General features: G+C 35.7%; 1 protein-coding gene across 1 annotated transcript in view; it reads left to right on the top strand.

Annotated features, from left to right (window-relative positions):
* Hil (peptidase hillarin) overlaps positions 1 to 20134 on the top strand; it is a 30237-nt gene extending 10103 nt beyond the window's left edge. Inside the window, exons 2-12 of the mRNA XM_083079452.1 lie at positions 1359 to 1823; positions 8897 to 9173; positions 14736 to 14852; positions 15018 to 15190; positions 15728 to 15971; positions 16380 to 16606; positions 17098 to 17319; positions 18022 to 18171; positions 18422 to 18611; positions 19021 to 19278; positions 19671 to 20134. Coding sequence (XP_082935578.1) covers positions 1480 to 1823; positions 8897 to 9173; positions 14736 to 14852; positions 15018 to 15190; positions 15728 to 15971; positions 16380 to 16606; positions 17098 to 17319; positions 18022 to 18171; positions 18422 to 18611; positions 19021 to 19278; positions 19671 to 19982 — 2514 coding nt within the window. The 5' untranslated portion in view covers positions 1359 to 1479 and the 3' untranslated portion in view covers positions 19983 to 20134. The remainder of the gene's footprint in view (positions 1 to 1358; positions 1824 to 8896; positions 9174 to 14735; positions 14853 to 15017; positions 15191 to 15727; positions 15972 to 16379; positions 16607 to 17097; positions 17320 to 18021; positions 18172 to 18421; positions 18612 to 19020; positions 19279 to 19670) is intronic.
* The last annotated feature ends 1226 nt before the right edge of the window (positions 20135 to 21360 follow it).

The raw sequence follows: 21360 nt of genomic DNA, 5'->3' as shown, positions 1-21360 counted from the left end.
ATAAACGAATATGAGAATTTTAAAATTCTCTAAACATGTCTTTCTAAATTTTATAATAATAATTTATAATATATTTATTGTTTCTAGGAAGAGAGTTTAATATCTAAATAAAAATTCTCCTCTATTTTAATCGTGTTTTAAAGGTGTCTCATACCAGATCCAAAAGTATAAACGAGTATGAGAATTTTAAAATTCTCTAAACACGTCTTTCTAAACTTTATAATATATTTATTGTTTTTATGAAGAGTTTAAAATCTAGATAAAAATTCTCCTTTGTTTTAATCGTGTTTTAAAGGTGTCTCATACCAGAAGTAAAAACGAGTCAAAAGTATAAACGAGAATTTTAAAATTCTCTAAACATGTATTTCTAAACTTTATAACATATTTATTGTTTCTATGAAGAGTTTAATATCTAAATAAAAATTCTCCTTTATTTTAATCGTGTTTTAAATGTGTCTCATACCAGATCCAAAAGTATAAACGAGTATGAGAATTTTAAAATTCTCTAAACATGTCTTTCTAAATTTTATAATAATAATTTATAATATATTTATTGTTTCTATGAAGAGAGTTTTATATCTAAATAAAAATTCTCTTTTGTTTTAATTGTGTTTTAAAGGTGCCTCATACCAGATCCAAAAGTATAAACGAGTATGAGAATTTTAAAATTCTCTAAACATTTTTTTCTAAACTTTATAATATATTTATTGTTTTTGTGAAGAGAGTTTAATATCTAAATAAAAATTTTCCTTTGTTTTAAAGGTGTCTCGTACCAGATCCAAAAGTATAAACGAGTATGAGAATTTTAAAATTCTCTAAACATGTATTTTTAAACTTTATAATATATTTATTGTTTCTGTGAAGAGTTTAATATCTAAATAAAAATTCTCCTTTATTTTAATCGTGTTTTAAATGTGTTTCATACCAGCTCCAAAAGTATAAACAAGTATGAGAATTTTAAAATTCTCTAAACTTTATTTCTAAACTTTACAACTTAACATATTTATTGTTTCTATGAAGAGTTTAATATCTAAATAAAAATTCTCCTTTGTTTCAATCTTGTTTTATGGCGGTGAAAATAATCTTTCTGCATAGTTTCCTCGATATATGAAAATTTATGATAATAAATTCGCTTATCAGATAAATTTAATTTTGCAAATCAGAAATAGGTTGACTCATGAGTTTTTTTTTCAAAGAAAAATCAGAGAGAAATTAGAAAAGAATGATTAGACTAAGTGAATCATGCGCCGATCTCTAATGCCCGGTTATTCGTCTCGAGCCGGCGTCGCCTTATATTTACTATCTCGGTGGTGAGAGGTAATTTCTCTATTCCCTGATCGAGGCCTTTAATTCCCAAGGTCGCACGCATCGAGAGCGAAACACTGCGCCGTGCGAGATCGTAGCGAGCGGTGATCGGGACGACGGAGTCGTCGCAGAGTGCGCGAACAGAGAACCTGGTCCTCCGACAGGCTGGTCAACATGTATCGGCCCAACTTCTACGAGAGCACGTGTCTGAGGTGCGCTCAGACCGTCTACCAGGTGGACAGGGTGGGTCCCCTGAAGGACTTTACGTTCTTCCACGCGGGTTGCTTCAAGTGCGCGATCTGCGGCACCAAGCTCACCCTGAAGACGTACTACAACAATCAGCACACGATCAACGACAAGGAGGTGTACTGCAGCAGTCATGTGCCCAAGCCAGGGCCCGGGACCCTGGACGGGTCCAGCGTGGGCATCAGGAGCGCCCTTAACGTGCCTAGAAGCGGTTATGTCAACGAGCAGATCAGGGCAGGAGGCGCTTCGCCGCGCGGCGTCTACCCATCTTGGTGAGTTGTTTGTGCGCTTTTTTATCGCAGTGTTAATTTATTCTGCATGCGCGGGATCTCTAAAAATCTCTCTTCGTCTTCCTTCTTAAATTCCACGATAGCCATAACATTCCTGCATCATAATAACGCAATATCAGACATTAATTCGTGAAACATTCGGCGATACATCGACAACATCGAGGGCAACGTGTTACCTTCTCAAGTTATTTCGTTTCTCTAATCGAGAATGAATAATGAGAAATTTAATTAGAAAGAAGAGTCAATGGAAAAATGATTCGAGATATTAAAGTGTTCAATCTAGAGTCTTGAATAATTAAAATTTTAATGAGAACTTAATTTCCTCTCATTTGTTTTGATTTTATATCCTCTTTAACCACGATTATAGAATATTTTATTATTTTTTCTTTTATTCCACTCGCGCTGTAAAAAAAAGAGACGATGAAAAAATGATACTCCCCAGCAAACACCAAGTAACATTTATATAATTGTTAATTGAAATTTCCCACTCAACAATATAATTGTTACATGTTATGTAACTGTTACATAACATCTAACAGTTATATAACTGTTATAATTTTCCACTCAACAATATAATTGTTACATCTTATGTAACAGTTATATTGTTGAGTGGAAAATTATAACTAATAGTTATATAGCTGTTACATGTTATGTAACAGTTATATAACATGTAACATATAACTGATACATAACTTGTAACAGTTATATTGTTGAGTGGGAAATTATAACTAACAGTTATATAACTGTTACATGTTATGTTACAGTTATATAACTAATCAGCAAACACCAAATAACAGCAATATAACTGTTAGTTATATTGCTGTTATTTGGTGTTTGCTGTAATATAACTAACAGTTATATTGCTGTTATTTGGTGTTTGCTGGTTAGTTATATAACTGTTACATGTTATGTAACAGTTACATAACATGTAATAGTAACTAACCAGCAAACATGTAATAGTAACTAACCAGCAAACACAATATAACTAACAGTTATATTGCTGTTATTTGGTGTTTGCTGGGTCGATTCGAGATATTAACGAACTTAAGTGAATTTAAGTTGCTGCGCGCGCTTTCGGTCAGCAACTCACCGTTATTATCTGAAATGTAAGATAACAGTACACATCTATAAGTGTCATTGTCTTCGTGGGAACGTTGAGAGTAATTTCGGTGCTATCCTAAGATAACAAATGTCAGCGTAATAGGTCTCCTAATAAATGGCCGTCGCGCGAACGCATCTGTTTCCTTTCGGCAAATAATACTCTCGAGTCATTCAAGATTGTAGGACGCTGCATAGATTTAAATACGTAATGCTTTCAGAGATGGACTCGTTTGAGTCGTAAATGGCCGCGAGGAGAGCTGGACTCTTCACCCCAATTTCCTGTAAAGAACAATGCGATACTTTGCAACGCACATTCTTGCGTCATTTTTTCGCGCTCCAATTTCCGAGATGACGTTTGGAGAACGCAATCTCGTGGAAAAGCCTTTCCCCCAACAGTTTCTTAGCGGACCTTTAATTCTTTTCTCCTCGTCGTGCTTGCTTTCACGCAAAAAACACGAACGTAAATCGAACGCAATTTTAATGTCGGCGTTTCTCGATATTAGGGATACAATACCGAGGGCACGCTTGGCAGAACTTACGTCTAATTTCTCCACTTTCCCTTCGTCGAGTCCGATCGAGATCGAACGCTGCTGGAAATAATTGCACGACGTCTCGAAATCGTGTTTTGCACGAAATACGTGCGAGTGTAACCAGCGTGTTTCTCATCGAAGTCGTGTTTTCTTCATAAAATCTTGTACAATGTATGTATTTTATTTTTCGATCGATGAGAAATTATATTTTACAAGATTTAGAATGAGTGAAATTTTAATAATAGGGTATATTTTTGGAAATTTAGTACAATCTTCGAATAAAATAAAATAAATTGAAAATAAAATTGAAATTTAATATTTATATATTTTTTCTTACGGATTTTTTTATACAATAAGATTTTAATAATTTATTTTCAATTAATTATTTTGCTACATTTTACTGTAAGCGAATAAATCAACTGTGCTCGACGCCAGCAGTTTTGCGAAAATTATTAGTCATGTACGTGCATTCTTTGGCTCTGTGTCATCTTATGGATTTCTACTTTAGCCACCTCTCTCGTGTTATGTAAGGAAATTACGTTGGCCTTAATCTGACAAAATCTTAGCGAATAAAGCCTCAGTAGTTGACCGAATGCTGCATCACTCGGCCATTCTTTGAATGCCAATGAGCTCATTTCTACAGAGACCGTGTTAAGAGATCGTATAAAATTATTACAAAAATTGTATTAAATCTTGCACTTGCATTCTCTCTTTAAGAATATTCTTTCTTACAGAAGGAATCGGAATCGAAAAATAAGAAACATTTTTTGATCATTTTTACATGACAATAAATAAAAATTGCACATGCATAGGTTTTTTATATATTATATTGTTAAAAAAGAAATTTAAGAAAAATGTCTAATGCTTATAAAATCAAAAGAATCATGATAGAATTATTAGCATGGAATGAAGAAATCTTTGCGTTCATTTAAAAGAAAAAAAAAATAAATTTTTAAATCATTTTTATATGAAAATAAATAAAAATTGCATGAATCTAATCTAATATATATAATAAAATCTAAAATAAAAATTGCATAGAATATTAGCATAAAATGAAGAAATTTTTACGTTCATTTAAAAGAAAAAAAAATAAATTTTTTAATCATTTTTATATGAAAATAAATAAAAATATGAATAGGTTTTTTATTATATGCATATATTATATTGTTAAAAGAGAAACTTAAGAAAAGTCTTTGATGCTTGTAAAATCAAAAGAATCATTATAGAATTATTAGCATGGAATGAAGAAATCTTTGTGTTCATTTAAAAGAAAAAAAATAAATTTTTTAATCATTTTTATATGAAAATAAATAAAAATTGCATGAATCTAATCTAATATATATAATAAAATCTAAAATAAAAATTGCAGAATTATTAGCATGAAATGAAGAAATTTTTGCGTTCTTTTAAAAGAAAAAAAAATAAATGTTTTAATCATTTTTATATGAAAATAAATAAAAATATGAATATGTTTATTACATGCATATATCATATTGTTAAAAGAGAAACTTAAGAAAAGTCTTTAATGCTTGTAAAATCAAAAGAATCATTGTAGAATTATTAGCATGGAATGAAGAAATCTTTGCGTTCATTTAAAAGAAAAGAAATAAAATGTTAAGAAAGAATATTTGAATCCATAGTATAGAAAATTTAAAAGAAAAATCTAAAATTTAATTGATACACAGTGTGTCTGTAGAAATCGTGATCGCGAGGTTCGATAATTTGATTAGTAAACTAGTCGCTCTGTTGCAAGAAGTGCCCTGAACTCTCTCGTCTCGCACAAGCTCGCCGTATATATTCATTATTGCGCATTATTTTGCATTATTACGCATCTTATTCTTGCATTCATGGAAAATGCATGGGTTGTTGCGTACGCGTATGTATGTTTGCCTCGTATAAAGTCGTTGCTTGTACACTACCCTTCATTAATTCGTTCCTAACCTCCTTTACGCGGTAAGAGGAACGATAGAATTATAGTACATAATAATATCGACGCAAACAAGTAAGAATATACGTGCGCGATTTATCATAATAATCAGAAATAATATTAAAATGATATTAATATGTATAGAAAATCTATTATTTTATTTAATTATTTATTATTCTATTATTCTATTATTTTATTATTCTATTATTCTATTTTATTATTCTATTATTCTATTATTTTATTTTATTTTTTTTAAATTATTACTATTTTATTTAACATTATTATTCTATTATTTTATTTTATTTAAATTATAATATTATTTAATATATTTTATTAAAAATTTTTTGCGGTGATCGATAATTAGATCGATAAATCGACGTCAGTCTGTCGGCTATACTTTTATGTTCCTTTTGCCTCGAGGGAGGGGGAACTCCTCGGGACGAATTAATGGAGGATAGTGTACACACCGCCGGAATCTCTCCTAAGAGTCATCGGTGATCTCGATCGCCCCCGTCCGTCCGTCCCCCGTCTTAACATCTCTCAATGCGACACGTTTCCGTGACACGCACGCGTGTCTTTTTGTATGCCTTTTTATGGCCACCGCGCCTCGTAAAAGTCGCGCCTACATAAGCGCGTATGCGTTACGCGAGGAGTTTCTTCGCCGGCGTCTACGTGACTTTCCTTCCTACTTTCAAATCTTCTTTTTTTTTCGAGATCAATCATTTTTTTATTGATTATTTCGATGTCAATTATTTTGATGTAAAATTTTCCAGAGAGATGTGTTAATATTTTTCTAAATTTTATGTAAAAATATTCTTATACGAAACGCGACGTTAAAAGTCGCTCGCAGACGCTAGGAAAGAAATGTTTCATGCGCTTTTTATTTCCCTGCCATTGTTATACACATTTGCACGTCTCTTTATTTTTTTTTTCTTTTAATTTATTCAAGTAATGTACAAGTCGCTTCCAGACGCGGTACAGGGTAAATGTATACAGTTTTTATTTTTCCTTATTATTATTATACACATTTTTACCTCTTACACATTGTTCCATTTTTACTTTTAAAAAGACCGCCCAGAGATCCTCGCTCGATTACCGATTTAGCGACGAGTCCGATGCTGTTCTCTTGTACCTGCCTTTCGCGGCTCGATGATCACGCGCGGTAAAAGAGCAAAGATCGAGAAGGACAGAGAGTGAGAGAGGAGGGGAAAGGAACGAGCGTAGGCTCCGTTGCGTGAGTGAATGAACCCGGGAGAGAACGAGCGAGAGGTGTAACACATTCATTTAAACGATACGCTAAATTCTCACAAACAGCGCAAGGCTATCGCGCCCGTGGTGAGATTCTTATTGCAACCCGTTGAACTTAACCGCGACGCTAATTGCAACGCTACTCGCTGAGTAATCGCGTCCATTATAGTTATCCGGAATTATGGGTCAAGCTCGCGCGCGGGGGAGGGCGCGGGGGAGAGAGGTGGCGATTGTGTTGCACGGATATGTGGGTTAACATAATCCACGGACGACGGCGTCGACCTGGATTCTTTTTTCCGGCATCGTCGTGTAACGAGCGACATTAACAACCGTATCAAGGACACTCTCGAGATGACAATTCTTGATGTCCGCGCGAGATCTCTTTACTTCCGCGATGAGAATTTTTCGAAAAAAATGAATTTTATTTCGCAAAAAACTTTAAGAGTTTGGGGAATGGCAGACGCAATATTAATTTGATTTGCGTGAAAATTGCTATCGGGAGACTCTCCGCTAACTGGGAATATGGAAAATTCTTGAAAGCTAAACTAACGAATCCAATATGCTGGTCTTGTATCGACTAACAAATTTTTTTCTTCGCCATTGAATCCGTTTGCTTGAAAATTACGATTCGCAGCCTAATATGAGTCCTATATTTTAAATATTAATATGATAAAACTTTAATAAAAATAAAAATGGAAAATGGATCTTTAAAGCAATAATAATTATTAAGTGACAAAATTGGCAAATAAGAATAGTAGAGCACAAGAAAAAATATTTGTTTCTTCCTTTTTGCTTCTTTTTATTAATATATTCCAAAATCATCAGTTTCTTTAAATTTAATTTTTTTGTTCGGTATGTCTTGATTCTGAAATATAATTTTTAATATAATTTTATTACCTGATATTCTTTTAACATTTAATATAAAGATGGATCAGAAAATAATCCGAAACATCAAATAGACTTATAATGTATATATTTTGATGAAATTGAATATTTTTAAATGTATTAATAATATAAGAAAACTTTTTTATAATATATTTCTATTACAATATATATATTAATAAAAAAGGTTTTTTACTATAGAACTTTTTCACTTTTATTTTTATTAAAATTCTGCGCAAATTTAAATTATAGAATTTATATCAAGCAATTCTTTATATACAGGGTGTTTATTAATAAGTGCAAAAAATTTTAGGAGATGATTTTTGTCGAAAATTAAGGGAGGTTTTTCATATAAACATATACTCCTACATCCCGTTCTGTGGAGCTCCTCCAAAAATGGAGGAAAATTAGGTTTTTATTTTTTTCTCAAATTTGGAACAAATTAAAGAAATGAAATTGGTGGATATTTTCTACTAGTAAAAAAGTTATTTATTAATATTTTTTTCAGCCTCTCGTATTGTTATAAGAGGATGAAACTAGCAACCCCTATTCAATTTTTTATTACAACTTTTTAATGGGTCGAAATATGATCATCTAAAAATATGCATTAAAAAGTTTGATTTATTTAGAAACTTTTTTATTTCTTTTATTTTTTTCATAATCAGTAGTTTTCAAGAAAAAAAAAGTACATTATCGTGCACAGCACAATGCTAAATAGCATAGGTTTCGAATTACAAGAAGTTAAATTTTAAAATAAAAATAAAATTAGAGTAAATTTTGGGAAAATTGGAACAAAAACAAAATTATAATAAAATAATTATAGAAATCTAAAAAATAAAAACCTAATTTTTATCCCCATTTTTGGAGGAGTGTAATTCCACAGGGAGGGATGTAGGAGTATATGTTTAATTGAAAAACCTCCCTTAATTTTCGACAAAGAATCATCTAAAATTTTTCGCACTTATTAAGAAACACCCTGTATATTTTATATATATCTTAGTAATTTTAATAATAAAATTCTTGCTTTCCAATAATGAAGGAACTAGCTGTCCTTATCAAGTTAGTACCTTCATCAGTACCTTCTCAAATTTATTTTCAAGCAACGATCTCTTCGCTATCGTGTATTGCACGGCAATGAAAATTATTTATCCGAGATTAGAGGACACACACGGCTGATTCCGGGACAAACCTCTCTCGTTGGTCGTCCCGGAATAAAGGGTTGGTGTGCTTCCTCTGTCTCTCTCTCTCTCTCTCTCTCTCTCTCTCTCTCTCTCTCTCTCTCTCTCTTTCGATCCCTGGCAGCGATGGAGCTCGGTTGAATCCCCCTCGCAGCCCCCTGAAGACCCGTGTGCACGCTTCTGTTGCAGTTACGATAATGTAGACTCGCCTAATTATGCCAGGCACCTGAACGGGCACGGTTCGCCGCCGGCGACGAATGCGTCGTCCCAGCGCGACAGCATCCACGGCACCGGCACCGGCACCGGCGGCGCATCCTCGCCGTACAATCACAATTATTCCGGAGACGGCAGCTATCAGTACGGCAGGTTCGATGCGAGCGCCCTTCACATCGCCCACGCGCTCAAGCAGACCGAGCTGCAGAAGGGCTACAGCAAGGCCCGCGAGAAGCCCATCGATTATTATCTGGTGAGTCACGTTGGCGGTTGATCGATGTAATCCCTCTCTTCTCTCTCTCTCTCGTCATGGTCGTCGCCGTATAAGGACGAGAGTTACTGTTCTCCGACGCGCCAGGCGACTGACACACACGCAATTTCCGCGGAGAAGCGGAAAGAGCTTTTCCTCTGTAAAAAAAAAAGAGATTGCAAAGAGGAGGCAGATTGTTAGAGCTGGAAATACATTTCGTACTCTGAAAAACAAGCTAATTGTCCTCTTAATAACGGTAAGGCTTTTCAAATCGCCTCTAGCCATCATATATATTTCTAATCTGGGCAATTGAGTTTCGAGCAGTTATTAAATCTTTATCCAAAAGAGGATTGGCTCTCTTCTGTAATTTTTGCCTTGATGTATTTTTTATATTCAAAATTTTTATGAAAAATAAATTATTATTATAGTTTTATATTCAAAATTTTTATAAAAAATAAATTATTTCAGATTCTGCGCAATTTGTTTCTCATTTTATTTTTAGATGCACTTTTATTTTTGTCTTTTTCTTGTTTAGTTGATAATAAATTATTAATATTGATGGTTATACATTATTAATTATTAAATGAATTGAATAATTAATATTCATGCTTCGAAATAAAAAAAGAGGATCAAATCTCGACAAAATTCATATGAAAGCGATGAAAGATATGTTGGATAAAATAAAGTAAATTATAAAGTTTCAAAATCACTTTCCTTGCACATAAAAAATAAATTTACAAATTCTGAAAAAGTACAAATACAAAAATAAATTACGATTATTGAAGGGTGCAAAAATCATCCCTAAGTACAATCATCCTTTTTACCTAGATATAGTTTCTGAACGGAAAGAAGTTATTAAAGAGAGAGAAGAGGATTTAGAAGATTACTTCTCTGGTATTATTTAAAAGTAAAAATAGTAGTAATAGTTATAAATGATTGAAATTTGAAAATGAAAATCTGAGAATTAAAATTAAAAAGGTAAGTCTCGCGTGAAGATCGTCAGCAACAGCCGTTTTCGCGATCCGTTTTCTCGCCTCTAGTGGAAGCTTGTGAAAATAATTATTAATTAATAACGCGAATTAGCAATGATAATTTCGAAGTGCGTGGAAGGAGGCGAACAATGGCGATGTGGTAATTGACTTTTTGCGCGCGTATATCGCCCGCTGATTATCAGCCTCTTCCTGAAACAGCCAGTGGGGAAAATGCATTGTCTGCATGAGCGAAAATACGGACAATGGACTGCTCCAAGTACTTCCGTAGTAATAAAATCCAGATCAATGGCGTGTGTAGAGAGATACATAGCTTCTCTCCCAACTTCTCGCGAAACTTGCAAAACTCTGCTGTTGGCCAACATCAGACTTGGCGAGCGTCTTTTCTTCATCAATTCGCGTTAATTTTCTCTTTCAATTGCAGTTTAATTTACATATTATTTAAGTATCTTCCTAGACTCTATTTATAAAAGATATTTTATCTGATAGGAATGATCCATTTAAGTGGAATATAAAGATAATCTAGTAATTTCAATCTGATCTACTCTTGTCATTGCTAATAAATCATTCTCAATCGATAAAGAAAATAAAATATTATATTTTGAATTGAAAAAGGATAAACATCCCTATATAATAAACAATTATATAACAATTATATAACAATTATATAACAATTATATAACAATTATATAACAATTATATAACAATTATATATATTTATATAAAATTTATATAACATTTATATAAAATTTATATAAAATTTATATAAATATTTATATAAATATTTATATAACATTTATATAACATTTATATAACAATTATATAACAATTATATAACAATCACATTATATCAGTAAATTAAAAAAAAAAGAGATACACGTATTTATTTGACAAAAAAGGCTGGTACAAATTATGTGCGACAAGTTCGGATTCTATTCTTCGGGGCAATCTCGAGTCGGTGAAACCCGCGAGATTCCCAAAATCGCGGATTTCCGATTCGTTGGGAATGCGATTCGACGTATACACCCCGGATTCCGCGTCGCTTTGCGTGACTTCCATACGCGAACAATCCGTCCCGACGAGCGACCCGCGAGCGCAGGAATCCAGGCGAGCAGTCGGCGAGGCCGTCCGTTCGCGTTCGCGCCAACGGACTCGACATGAAAATGAGATTACCGCTTTTCCCATTCGCCGCGTAATAAGGCCGAGCCGCTAGTCGCTCCGCTATCGGCCGCGTTTTCTCCCGCGCTTCAAACGCGCTTTCGCGATTTCGTCCGCGATCGAGAGATCCTCACCTAGTGCTATACTCTAGTTATATAACCGACTTTTTTCGCCCGCGAATGAAATTAATTCCTCGTTTCTTTAAAATTCACCCACCATTAAATGATAATTCGCGCGGTAGCGAGTCATCCGGAGGGGGACGAGGGGGGATTAAGCCGCGAGACAATCGCGATGTTTCTCTCCCGGGGCGGAATAATCCACTGGCGTGATTTATCCGGTATTTTCGTATCGTCCTCCTACGCTCGCTTGCATCGTCGACGATCCCGTCGAACCCTCGAGGAGAGGCGTTTCGCCCACGCGCGCGCTGCCGATGATCGGATAATCGCGGCGGCGGGATGGCCCCTTCTCACGATGCCGGTCGGCATCGCGACGATCATCGGTATTACGTTTAATTGGCGGAACAGCAGGAAGCCCTCAGGAATCTCGGGAATCGGCATAACAGATAGTCACGTGTGACTGTGATCGAATGATCGGAATTACTCCGATTTGTCGCGAGCTTCTTTTCGAAATCGAGCCGAGTAAAAGTGTTGCACGAAGGTTTAAGATTTTAAGGTTTAAGGTTAGGTTTTAAGGTTTTAAGGTTTAAGGTTAGGTTAGGTTTGATAATTCGAAACGCCGATTTTTCTGTCGAGAGAAATTTTACGCGCGAAATTCGTGGTTCTTTTGCAAAGTTATTTATAACAGTCGGAGAATTTTAAAAATTGTAAATAAAAAAATTAAAAAGAAAATTTCGAAAAAAACCTCGCGAAATTCTGATTTTGATGAAACTTTACACACATGTAAGGGAGTAAATGAATGAATTTAGAAACTTTTAATCGCTGCCTAAAAACGATTTTAGGGGGTAAAACCACCCTTCATATATAAAGCAGCTTTTTACTTTTCTCGATATATCTCGAAAATTATTCGAGATATCAAAAAATGTTTCATACAAAAGTTTCATAGTTAAAACATCTCTGTTAAAATATAAAATAAAAGAAAAAAAATTTTTGAAAAATCTAAAAAAATTATTTTTCCAAAATTTTATTAATATGGTTAAATAAAGGTGTTTTAACCATGAAACTTGTACAAAATATCTTTCGATATCTTGAATAATTTTCGATAAATCAAGAAAAGCAAAAGATCGCCTTACATATGAGGGATGATTTCACCCCTAAGAATTATTTTTAGAAGCAATAATTAAAAATTCCCAACTCATTTATTTACCTCCTTTATACATGTGTAAAGTTTCATCGAAATTAAAATTTCCGAGTTCGCGATGTTCCTTCGTTAATAAAAAAAAAAACAAAAACAAAATTGATCGATCGATAAAGAGGCGGAAAATTCGCATCCAACTTTGCGAGTCTCCTCGGAAATAACGCGCTGCGCGTCGGCGATTATTCAAATCGCTGCCACGGAAGAACGCGTGTATACCCTACACCGTCGTCTTATTTTCCCTCGTACGGGCACAGGACGTGCACGCGAAGGAGAGCCTCGCGTTCAGGACGAGAGGGACGAGAGGGACGAGAGGGGAAGGCACCGCTGGAAGCGGCATTATTTCCGCTTGCGGTACTCCTGCACTTGATGGCTAATTAGAGAATCGTTGTCGGGCCGCGGAAAGAGCCCGGGGGGGCGGGGGATAACGCATTTATTCGCGCGTCTCTCACGCGCCCCCGCGCGTAAACGCTTAGGGGAGAATTAATCCATTAAAGGCTGTTGTCCCGTTTCCGGGAGCGGATTCTCGCGGCGAATCGAAATACCGTGTATCCGGGTAATGTTTGCTCCTCTTGGATTTTATCCGAAATAATACACGTGTTATGATGCACGGACTCCCATCTGTCTCCAACATAAAGCGGAAACACGAATATTAAAGAGAAACAGCCTTGAATTACGTCAGGGGCTGAACCCGAATCGCGTCACGAGCAGGCTTCCCCGTCATAAAAATTACATACGCGACGGTCTCACACGGTTTTACGCTGCTCCGAGTAACTTGTCTGCGCAATCAGGGTTAAATCGACGCATTTATGCATCCATTGCAAGATTGTGTTTAACGATAAAGTGGTCTTTTCGATGAATAGCATGCGAACTCCTTCCTCGCCTGCTTTGTCATTAGATCTAGGGGCGTTTATTCTAATTAAATGGACGCGTTATTATGACATAACTCGTGGCACGTGGGCCAGGTAGAGAACTTAATCTTGAATTTAATTGAACAAATTTCTCAAAGATACGCCAGGCTTCGTTGCACCGCATCCCGATTATTTGCGGCGAACTGTTTATGTGCGGTTGAAGCGTTTTGCTCCGAAATTGTATCGCGGAGAAATTGCATCGGAGAAATTTCTCCAAAGGAGCGCGCTCGTTTCTTTCAAGGATAACACATTGCGCCCATATTTTCATTACGTGTCAATATTTCCGGTCGCGATTACAACGAGCGAAAAGAGAGTCTCGCACACAAAACGTGCCATTTTTTTTTTTAAATACACCGGAAGAGGATTAGTTCGCTTTTGTCGACGAGTGGCGGGTCGTCGTTTCCCCCGAGGAGACTCCGTTGGAAGCGAATGAAAGCAGAAACGCGACGTGAAAGTAAATTATACAAAAAGTAGAGTGTCTACCTACTACTACCTACGCTCTGGCTCTGAGGCTAGAAACGTTTCGCTGCGGGCGTTTTAAGAAATGGAAACGTTTCATTGCGCCCAATTGTATCCTTCCGCAACGATTAGCGGAATGTCTCCCAGCACGTGACGATAGTTTAATTCTTAATCGGCGATCGCATGTTTGTTTTTCGAAATACGAAATGACAAAAGCTCGAAATACAGTACTTGTATATTATTTTTGCAAATAAATGATATTGTATATTATTTTGCAAATAAATAATAAATTAATTTATCATGAAAAATATATAATATATTTATAATGAAAAAATGGAAAATATATTTATAATGAAAAAATTAATTTATAAACTCCATATATTTTAAAAAAGTATTTTATTTAATGTAATTAAAAATAAAATGTCCTATATTTTTAATACATTTTCTATTTAATTTAATTCTAATAAAAATAAAATAATAATGTTATAATAAAACAGTATTATTATTATATTATAATAATATTAGTATTATTAAAATAGCATTATTATATCACAATTATATCATAATTATACATATAATATTTTAAACGTTTTATACAATTGCAATAATACTTTTTTAAACAAGAATGTGATCAATTAAGCTCAATTATTCAATTTGCGTTATATCAATTAAAAGTTGCGCATGTACAAAACGAATTGAATGTTTAATATGTTTCTTTCTACCCTGCTTTTACCCAGGATCGCGATGAGCAGACGCGTCTCGAGATGAAACATCGGAAAGAAGAGGATGATTTATACCGAAAGTTTGCCCACCATCGCGAGGAAGAAGACAGACGAATTCGCGAGGAATTCCGAGTACGTAATGAATCACACTCTAAGAAAAACAATGCGGTTTATTATTCGCGCGCTTTCGTAATTAATGTCTAATTTTTTAAACATTTTTCGTTTACACGAATGACACATGTATTTACATTAGAAACATTGTTTGAATGCATCTTGTGTGGTTTGAAAAAAAAAAAGGACGAGTGGGAGAAGGAGCTGGAACAATTGTCGGCGAGATGGGAACGGGAAAAAGGCGGAAGAGTTCGAACCCAACAATTTCAGCAGGAGAAGGAAGACTTGGAGAAGAACATGACTTTACGCAGGGACAAGAAGAAGGAAAGTCTCACGCGCAAGATGCTGGAGCACGAACGGTATTTATTATATAATTAAAGCGATAGTACATCTTACCTTTAAACGTACATCGCAGGTCGTAGTGTACTACATTAAACAATGTATAATGTTTTCGAGAGCTTTTAGAGAGAAAGTGTAACAAAAGATCTCTCCCGCGAGGGAGAGCAAAAGTAAATAACTAAATAAATTTATTATTTAAATATTATATAATATTTATATTATACTTATAATATTATATAAATGTTATATAAATGTTATATAAATGTTATATAAATGTTAAATAAATGTTAAATAAATATTTATATAAATTTTATATAAATGTTATATAAATTTTATATAAATTTTATATAAATTTTATATAAATGTTATATAAATGCTATATAAATGTTATATAAATGTTATATAAATGTTATATAAATGTTATATAAATAAAAATAAAAATATTATGTGTTTAAAATAAATATGAAAATAATATATGTTTATGAATAATATTATAAGACACACGTGCAATGTAAAATTATAAGACAAAAGCTTAGTTATTCTTGATGAATTTCTAGAGCGGCGACCGCCGCGCTGGTGGAGAAGCAGAGCTCGGAGATGCTGGAGCTGATCAATGAGGCGAGAAGCGAGTACATGCTCCAGGAGAGTTTATATCTCGACGAGGGAGACGGTTATATCCAGGAAGCGCCGCCCCCGCCTTATCCGTCGCGCGCGCCACCCCCGCAGCCACCGGCCCTGGCCAAGTACCACATCTACAATGATCCTCTGGAGTTCGCTGACATGGATCAGATAGCTATTTCGGTAAGTTCTCGCTTCTCTCGAAATTCTTTAGCGCTTTGGCTTTCGGCCTTTCTTCTCTCGCGAGCCATCCTTTAAGATTTCGCGATCTTTATCGAGCGACGTTGAACGTTATCGTTGGAGCATGGAGCTTTACACACTCCTTTTCATTTTATACCCCAGTTCCTTTTACAAGATTGTTATACTTTAGTCTCTCGTCGCACGCGAGAGCGCGTAGATTTATTTCGATCGATTCGCGAGTTTTTATATAATTGCAGTTAATATTAGTACTTTTGATTCCTCACGATGCCACCGTGAGTCGGGGAATATTGGGCAGAGCGATATCCATATTTTATCAACGCGGCTTTCATAAGAGAAAGAGACGCTTCTTCATGGATACTCGCTGATTTACGATATCAATGTTACTCTTAGGTGGCGCAAGAAGATCAGAAAACGTTCACCGATCTGGTGCGACAGTTGGTGAGCAGATGCGGATCGGACATAGAAAAGGCGAGGACAATATTCCGGTGGATCACCGTGAAGAATCTCAACACTATGCAGTTCGACGAGAACTTACGAGGCGACACTCCCATGGGTCTGTTGAGGGGCATCAAACACGGCACGGAAAGCTATCACGTTCTATTCAAGCGATTGTGCAGGTAACGGATGACGAGCGTGATTTTTGCGTAATGGAACAGAGACGGTCAGAAGCTTCGCTTTGCGAGGATATTAGAAAATATGTACTCCTGTAATTATATTTAATGTGTCAGTTGTTTTTTTTGAAGAAAAATAATTATATTAATTAATATTTTTAAGTGTGAAGAACAGAGGAAGAGAGAAAATTATGAAAATATTTAATATAAAATCTGATTTTTTTTCTCACGAAGATAAAGATTTTATAGTAAGGCATTTCACGAAGAGAGAGAGGGAGATTTAAATAGAATGTCACGTCGATGTAATAAATAAATGGAAGCTGATATGCGGGATTTATTTTACTTTGATCGACTTATACGACGTCAGTAAAAAGCGCGGGGCGCAAAACGTTTATGGGAGTAAATTTAATATATCGGGACGTTCGATGTTTACTCTCGTATATTTTTTACATGCCCGTAAAGAAAAGAGAGTCTATCTAAATTGTGTTTGAACACAGTTACGCGGGCTTGCACTGCGTGGTCATCAAGGGTTACAGCAAATCGGCGGGCTACCAGCCGGGCGTTTGCTTCGAGGACAATCGATTCCGGAACAGCTGGAACGCCGTCTACGTAGCAGGTGCGTGGCGATTCGTCCAGTGTAATTGGGGGGCGCGACATCTCGTCAATGCCAAAGAGGTCCCCCGTCCCGGCCAGGCGAAGGCAAAGAACGACAGCCTCAGGTAGGCTCGAAATTTTATCCATATATAATAATAATTATAGTGTATACAGGGTGTTTCTTAATAAGTGCGAAACATTTTAGGAGATGATTCTTTGTCGAAAATTAAGGGGGTTTTTTACTATAAACATATACTCCTACATTCTTCCCTGTGGAGTTACACTTCTCCAAAGATGGGGGTAAAAATTAGGTTTCTATTTTTCTCTCAAATTTGGAACAAGTTAAAGAAATGAAATTAGGTGGATATTTTCTACTAGTAAAAAAGTTATTTATTAATATTTTTTTCAGCCTCCCGTATTGTTATAAGGGGATAAAACTAGTAACCCCTATTCAATTTTTTATTAGAACTTTTTAATGGGCCGGAATACGATCATCTAAAAATATGCATTAAAAAGTTTGATTTATTTAGAAACTTTTTTGTTTCTTTTATTTTTTTCATAAAGTCAGCAGTTTTCAAGAAAAAAAATAAAATACGTTATCGTGCACAGCATGATGCTAAATAGCATAGATTTCGAATTACGAGAAGTTAAATTTTAAAATAAAAATAAAATTAGAGTAAATGTTGGGAAAATTGGAACAAAAACAAAATTATAATAAAAACCTAAAAACCTAACAAATAAAAAAACCCAATGAAAAACTCTCCTTAATTTTTGACAAAGAATCATCTTTTAAAATTGTTCGCACTTATTAATTTTATTTTATTTAGGTACGAGTACGATGATCATTACTTCCTGACGGATCCCCGGGAATTCATATACGAGTTCTTCCCGTTGCAAGAGGACTGGCAGTTGCTCAAACAACCGATCTCGCTCAAAGACTTTGAGGAGCTGCCTTTCGTCCGGTCCCTGTTCTTCAGGTAAGGAAATATCTTCAAAAAAAAAACAACTCTTATTACGTAATTTACGTGTCCAATGTTATGCACTCTCTTCATTAATTATATTTAAATTTATCAAGTGAAGCAACGTCTTGACAGCATTAAATGCCTCTATTAAGGCGCGCGTAGAAGCCGTTAGAATACGCAATTAAATCTCGATGATTTCGCGCGAGAGAGAGATTTTCTAACAATGGCTAGAGTGAAAGAGAGAGAATAAATTCTGCGCCTACAGGTACGGCCTCTACTTTCCGGATACGAATACGAATGCCGTTATGTACACGGATTCTACCGGCGCTGCGACCGTAAGGATAGCGATGCCGGCGAATATGCAATCATCCCTTATCTTTCATTACAATCTCAAGTTTTATGACAACGACGGCGACGGCTACGACGGCGTGTCGCTCAAACGTTTTGTCATGCAGGTAAATTACAATAATTTATCTCACGCTCTTTAAAGCGAAAAGTTGCTTGAAAGTCGCGAGAATTTCATAAAACATTAATTCAAACATTTTTACAAAAAATGTAATACTTTCTAGTAATTCATTAATAAATTCTCGTATTTATAATTTTGAAAAAAAAGACTTAATCTTGACTCGTAAAAATCTCTTTTTTTTTTTTAAAGTTAAATATAAGTTAATTATAAAATCACATGTGGGTTTCAATATTATTTGAGAAATTTCTTATCGTTTTCTTTCGTACTAAATAATACTGTCGCATGTTTAGCAATATGATAAGAAAATGTATTATGTTCGCGTCAATTTATAAGGAGATAACACGCAGCGTATTTTTTAAAATCTGAATAAATCTGGAAAAAATTGAAATTTTCCGCAGTCGGTCGTGGGAAATATAGTCGCGTTCCGAGTCCACGCACCCTGCTCCGGGGCCTTCCTTCTGGACATATTTGCCAACGCGGTGACGCCGAAGGAGTACTTGACGGGCGAGCCGATGAAGTTTAAGAGCGTCTGCAAATTCAAAATTGCCTGCGAGGAGCTGCAGACGGTGATGGTGCCGTTGCCGGATTGCGCCAGCGGTGAATGGGGCCCCACCAAAGCCACCAGATTATTCGGGCTCATACCCATCACTCATCAGGTAGGTCTAGTTGGATCGATTCGCTTATATAATTAATTTAGAGCAAATGCTGTGCAAGGTCGATATCGTACGAAGTACAGGGTGGCCTGAAAATGCGTTCAAGTTTTTTGCTTGTCAAAATATTAATAATACAAAAATATAATAATTTTATCAAAAATATGAAAATGTTGAAAGGATTATGAAAAATGGTATAAGCTTTGAAGCTAATTTGAAAAAATTTTCTAATTTGTATTTAAAATTTTTCAAAACAACTTGTTACGTATTTTATGCGAGGCAAGAGCTTTGCAAGATTTTTTTTTATTCTTTTGGAAAGCGTTGAAAAAAAGAAGAGGGTCAAGAAAGATTCCCGATCTTGTCTGTCAGCCGGACGGTTTACGATCTATCGATTTTAGGAGGCTCTGGTGTTCGCCGGGCGCGAGCTGGAGATTCAATTTCGCATGTCGAGGCCGTTGACGGATTTTATGGCGACCCTGCACAAGAACGGCATCGAGGAGAAACGTTTGTCAAAGTACGTGACGCATTCCATCGCCGACGACGACGTGGTCACCTTCTCCATAAGCTTCCCCGAGGAGGGCCAATACGGCCTGGACGTCTACACCAGGGAATCCACGGCCTCTCCCGTCGCTCAACATGACGTCACCGGCGAGAAGCATCTGCTCACGCACTGCTGCAAATATCTCATCAACTCCAGCAAGAGGAATTGAGAGAGCGAATATCCTGCGCAGTCGTCTCGGCTTCATCCGGGAATTTCCGGAGTTGTAGAGTCTCGTTGCAGGGATCCGGGAGTTTCAGGGGTTCGTTAAGACGAAGCCAGGAGACGTGGAAATATTCGCGCAAGACGAGACGACGTCAACAAGTTTCACGATTTCGAGAGTCCCACTCTTGTCTCGTCGCATCGACACCTCGTCCTTGCGAAACAACCGTCAATATCGGTCGTTAACGATCAACCATCGACGCTGTGTCGTGAACCGAGAAAGGGAAAGGAAGGGAGGGTAGCGCGGTAGGGATGAAGAGACAATGGTGAAAGCGCAGCGACGTTTTACGCCAGGTCTTTAAGGGCTACTTTTAGGTCGCGCGCGGATAAAGACGACACGGCATGCGATTCCGAGCTGACACGCTACCTCGAGTCTAACAATAGGCTTACGACTTGGAGATAACCGTTTAATGTAAAATTAACTATGCGCAGCAGTGTCTCCCTAAAGACGCCCGGAAGGGACGTCTCTCTTTCGAAAGAGATCGAAAAGGGGATCCACGTATCCTTCGTATCCAGGGGATACGCGATTTTCCCGTACACCCGGTATTTCTGGAACGCGAACTTAAAACGATCGCTTGTATCATCTAAGTCGATATTTCCGTATAATGGTCCTCTCCCCGCTTCTTACGTAACGTAATCAAATAAATTATTGCGATCTGCGATTCCGTCCCGCAAACAATTTCCATAAAAGCTCTCTTTTTACACCGATATATTTATATTCTCTATAACTATAATTATATTACACATATTTTATTCTCAGCACTATTATTATTATCCTTAATCGCAGATTCAGATTATGTCATCCGTGACGTATATATATAGAATTGGATATAATATATAAGAAAATATAATATATTTTACGTACGAAAGATGCTTTTGTATATATATAATATATATGATCATTATGACTTGAAGAAATATCCTTAGCTGAACTCTCATGTACTTGAAGAAGTACCCATCTAAATTCTTTGTCCGCAGAGAGACTCTGCATTCTTTCATTTCTTTTCAAATATACCATTATTTTTCTCTGGATTTTTTTATTTATTTTGCGATCAAAATCGCATGTTTTTTTTTTAAACTGATGAATTTTCAAGTCGTAATTTTCGAAATGCACAGGTGCTATACTTATCCCTTATAATTATTCGCACATAATCGGAGTAGAAGTCATATAATTATTTAGTAATAAGATATACAGAGTATTCGCATTTATGTGAACAGAAATGTTGTTTGAAATAGTTAGAAAAAAGTAGTATATATTTATTATATATATATATAATTGTGTAATATTATAATATTATACAGGGTGTTTCTGAATAAGTGCGAAAAAT

The sequence above is a fragment of the Camponotus vicinus genome, unplaced genomic scaffold, assembly GCF_025532165.1.
Source record: "Camponotus vicinus isolate PSW18456_S1 unplaced genomic scaffold, iyCamVici1.0 SCAF_10, whole genome shotgun sequence".
NCBI classification, from domain to species: domain Eukaryota; kingdom Metazoa; phylum Arthropoda; class Insecta; order Hymenoptera; family Formicidae; genus Camponotus; species Camponotus vicinus.
The sequence above is the reverse complement of the archived record's forward strand: the minus strand, read 5'-3'. Positions and strand labels throughout refer to the sequence as shown.